Raw genomic sequence first — 4460 nt, forward strand, 5'->3', positions numbered from 1 at the left:
CAGCAGCTGGCAGCAGCTGGCAGCGGCGGCGGCGGCAGCAGCAGCAGGAGCAACAGCAGCAGCAGCAGCAACAGCAGCAGCAGCGGCTGGCAGGAGCGGCAGCAGCAGCAAGCAGAAGCAGAAAGCAGCAGCAGCACCTGGCAGCTAGCAGTGGCGGCGCCGGCAGCAGCAGCAGCAGGAAACACCTGGCAGCAGCTAGCACCATCAGCAGCAGCAAGCAGCTGGAAGCAGCTCGCGCAGCAGCAGCAGCAGCAGCAACAGCTAGTAGCAGAAGCAGCAGCAGCTGGCAGCAGCTAGCAGCGGCGGCGGCTGCAGCAGCAACAGCAGTAGGAGCAGCAGGAGCATCAAGCAGCTAGCAGCAGCTAGAGCAGCAGCAGCACAAGCAGCAGCAGCAGCAAGCAGCAGCAGCAACAAGCAGCAGCAGCAGCAAGCAGCTGGCAGCAGCTGGAAGCAGATAGAGGAGCAGCAGCAGCAGTAAGCAGCAGCAAGCAGAAGCAGAAAGCATCAACAGCAGCAAGCAGCAGCAGCAAGCAGGAGCAGCAGCAGCAGCAGCTAGTAGAAGCAGCAGCAAGCAGCTGGCAGCAGCTAGAGCAGCAGCAGCAACAGCAGCAGGAAGCAGCAGCAACAGCAAGTAGCAGCAGCAAGCAGCAGCAAATAGCAGCAGCAACCAGCAGCAGCAGCAGCAGCAGCAGCAGCAGCAGCAGCAGCAGCAGCAGCAGCAGCAAACACCTGGCAGCAGCTAGCACCATCAGCAGCAGCAAGCAGCTGGAAGCAGCTAGCGCAGCGGCAGCAGCAGCAGCAGCAGCTGGAAGCAGCTAGAGCAGCAGCAGCAGCATTAAGCAGCAGTAGTAGAAGCAGCAGCATCAGCAGCAGCAAGCAGAAGCAGCAAGCAGCAGCAGCTAGCAGCACAGCAGCAGCAGAAGCAGCAAGCAGAAGCAGCAAGCAGCAGCACCTGGCAGCTAGCAGTGGCGGCGGCAGCACCAGCAGCAGCAGAAGCAGCAGCAGCAGCAGCAGCAGCAGCAGCAAGCACCTGGCAGGAGCTACCAGAATCAGCAGCAGCAAGCAGCCAGAAGCAGCTAGCGCAGCGGCAGCAGCAGCAGCATCAGAAGCAGCAGCAACTGCAAGCAGCAGCAGCAATCAGGAACAGCTAGCAGCAAGCAGCAGCAGCAGCAACAGCAGCAAGGAGCTGGAAGGAGCTAGAGCAGCAGCAGAAGCAGCAGTAGCAGCAGCAACAGCTAGTAGCAGCAGCAACCAGCAACAGCAAGCAGCAGCAGCGGTAGCAGCAGCTAGCTGCTAGCAGCAGCAACCAGCAGAAGCAGCAGCAGCGGCAGCTGGCAGCAGCTAGCAGTGGCGGCGGCTGCAGCAGCAGCGAGCAGCAGCAGCAAGCAGAAGTAGCAAGCAGCAGCAGCACCTGGCAGCTGGCAGCAGCTAGCAGCGGTGGCGGCTGCAGCAGCAGCAGCAGTAGCAGCAGCTAGCAGCAGCAGCAAGCAGCTGGAAGCAGCAGCAAAAGCAGAAGCAGCAGCAGCTGGCAGCAGCTAGCAGCGGTGGCGCCTGCAGCAGCAGCAGCAGCAGTGGCGGCGGCTGCAGCAGAAGCGAGCAGCAGCAGCAAGCAGAAGTAGCAAGAAGCAGCAGCACCTGGCAGCTGGCAGCAGCGGTGGCGGCTGCATCAGCAGCAGCAGCAGCAGCAGCAGCAGCAGCAGCAGCAGCAGCAGCAGCAGCAGCAGCAGCAGCAGCAGCAGCAGCAGCAGCAGCAGCAGCAGCAGCAGCAGCAGCAGGAGCAGCAGCTTGCCGCAGCTGGCAGGGGCGACATCTGCAGCAGTTGCAGCAACAGCATTATTATCATCATCATCAGCAGCAGCAGCTGGCAGCAGCTGGCAGCGGCGGCGGCAGCAGCAGCAGGAGCAACAGCAGCAGCAGCAGCAACAGCAGCAGCAGCGGCTGGCAGGAGTGGCAGCAGCAGCAAGCAGAAGCAGAAAGCAGCAGCAGCACCTGGCAGCTAGCAGTGGCGGCGGCGGCAGCAGCAGCAGCAGGAAACACCTGGCAGCAGCTAGCACCATCAGCAGCAGCAAGCAGCTGGAAGCAGCTAGCGCAGCAGCAGTAGTAGAAGCAGCAGCATCAGCAGCAGCAAGCAGAAGCAGCAAGCAGCAGCAGCTAGCAGCAGCAGCAGCTAGCAGCAGCAGCAGCTAGCAGCACAGCAGCAGCAGAAGCAGCAAGCAGAAGCAGCAAGCAGCAGCACCTGGCAGCTAGCAGTGGCGGCGGCAGCAGCAGCAGCAGCAGTAGGAGAAGCAGGAGCATCAAACAGCTAGCAGCAGCTAGAGCAGCAGCAGCACAAGCAGCAGCAGCAGCAAGCAGCTGGCAGCAGCTGGAAGCAGATAGAGGAGCAGCAGCAGCAGTAAGCAGCAGCAAGCAGAAGCAGAAAGCATCAGCAGCAGCAAGCAGCAGCAGCAAGCAGGAGCAGCAGCAGCAGCAGCTAGTAGAAGCAGCAGCAAGCAGCTGGCAGCAGCTAGAGCAGCAGCAGCAACAGCAGCAGGAAGCAGCAGCAGCAGCAAGTAGCAGCAGCAAGCAGCAGCAAATAGCAGCAGCAACCAGCAGCAGCAGCAGCAGCAGCAGCAGCAGCAGCAGCAGCAGCAGCAGCAGCAGCAGCAGCAGCAGCAGCAGCAGCAGCAGCAACAGCAAGCAGCTAGCAGCAGCAGCAGCGAGCAGCAGCAGCAAGCAGAAGTAGCAAGCAGCAGCAGCACCTGGGAGCTGGCAGCAGCTAGCAGCAGTGGCGGCTGCAGCAGCAGCAGTAGCAGCAGCTAGCAGCAGCAGCAGAAGCAGCAGCAGCTGGCAGCAGCTAGCAGCGGTGGCGCCTGCAGCAGCAGCAACAGCAGCAGTGGCGGCGGCTGCAGCAGCAGCGAGCAGCAGCAGCAAGCAGAAGTAGCAAGCAGCAGCAGCACCTGGCAGCTAGCAGTGGCGGCGGCAGCAGCAGCAGCAGCAGCAAGCACCTGGCAGGAGCTACCAGAATCAGCAGCAGCAAGCAGCCGGAAGCAGCTAGCGCAGCAGCAGCAGCAGCAGCATCAGAAGCAGCAGCAACTGCAAGCAGCAGCAGCAACCAGGAACAGCTAGCAGCAAGCAGCAGCAGCAGCAACAGCAGCAAGGAGCTGGAAGGAGCTAGAGCAGCAGCAGAAGCAGCAGCAGCAGCAACAGCTAGTAGCAGCAGCAACCAGCAACAGCAAGCAGCAGCAGCAGTAGCAGCAGCTAGCAGCTAGCAGCAGCAACCAGCAGAAGCAGCAGCAGCGGCAGCTGGCAGCAGCTAGCAGTGGCGGCAGCTGCAGCAGCAGCAGCTAGCAGCAGCAGCAGCGAGCAGCAGCAGCAAGCAGAAGTAGCAAGCAGCAGCAGCTAGCAGCGGTGGCGGCTGCAGCAGCAGCAGTAGCAGCAGCTAGCAGCAGCAGCAGCAGCAGCAAGCAGCTGGAAGCAGCAGCAACAGCAGAAGCAGCAGCAGCTGGCAGCAGCTAGCAGCGGTGGCGCCTGCAGCAGCAGCAGCAGCAGTGGCGGCGGCTGCAGCAGAAGCGAGCAGCAGCAGCAAGCAGAAGTAGCAAGAAGCAGCAGCACCTGGCAGCTGGCAGCAGCCAGCAGCGGTGGCGGCTGCATCAGCAGCAGCAGCAACAGCAGCAGCAGCTAGCAGCAGCAGCAGCAGCAGCAGCAGCAGCAGCAGCAGCAGCAGCAGCAGCAGCAGCAGCAGCAGCAGCAGCAGCTGGAAGCAGCTAGAGCAGCAGCAGCAGCATTAAGCAGCAGTAGTAGAAGCAGCAGCATCAGCAGCAGCAAGCAGAAGCAGCAAGCAGCAGCAGCTAGCAGCACAGCAGCAGCAGAAGCAGCAAGCAGAAGCAGCAAGCAGCAGCACCTGGCAGCTAGCAGTGGCGGCGGCAGCAGCAGCAGCAGCAGAAGCAGCAGCAGCAGCAGCAGCAGCAGCAAGCACCTGGCAGGAGCTACCAGAATCAGCAGCAGCAAGCAGCCAGAAGCAGCTAGCGCAGCGGCAGCAGCAGCAGCATCAGAAGCAGCAGCAACTGCAAGCAGCAGCAGCAACCAGGAACAGCTAGCAGCAAGCAGCAGCAGCAGCAACAGCAGCAAGGAGCTGGAAGGAGCTAGAGCAGCAGCAGAAGCAGCAGCAGCAGCAACAGCTAGTAGCAGCAGCAACCAGCAACAGCAAGCAGCAGCAGCGGTAGCAGCAGCTAGCTGCTAGCAGCAGCAACCAGCAGAAGCAGCAGCAGCGGCAGCTGGCAGCAGCTAGCAGTGGCGGCGGCTGCAGCAGCAGCGAGCAGCAGCAGCAAGCAGAAGTAGCAAGCAGCAGCAGCACCTGGCAGCTGGCAGCAGCTAGCAGCGGTGGCGGCTGCAGCAGCAGCAGTAGCAGCAGCTAGGAGCAGCAGCAAGCAGCTGGAAGCAGCAGCAACAGCAGAAGCAGCAGCAGCTGGCAGCAGCTAGCA

General features: G+C 62.1%; 1 protein-coding gene across 1 annotated transcript; it reads left to right on the forward strand.

Annotated features, from left to right (window-relative positions):
* Positions 1–1631: 1631 nt before the first annotated feature.
* On the forward strand, positions 1632–2000 carry LOC146171464 (uncharacterized; the record flags this gene model as incomplete). Its single annotated transcript, XM_084586519.1, has 1 exon — positions 1632–2000. A coding segment is annotated over one exon (369 nt), but the record flags the coding sequence as incomplete, so codon positions are not given.
* Between the last annotated feature and the right edge of the window lie 2460 nt (positions 2001–4460).

The sequence above is a fragment of the Amblyomma maculatum genome, unplaced genomic scaffold (assembly GCF_055883805.1).
Source record: "Amblyomma maculatum isolate TAMU_Amacu unplaced genomic scaffold, ASM5588380v1 scaffold_22, whole genome shotgun sequence".
NCBI lineage: Eukaryota > Metazoa > Arthropoda > Arachnida > Ixodida > Ixodidae > Amblyomma > Amblyomma maculatum.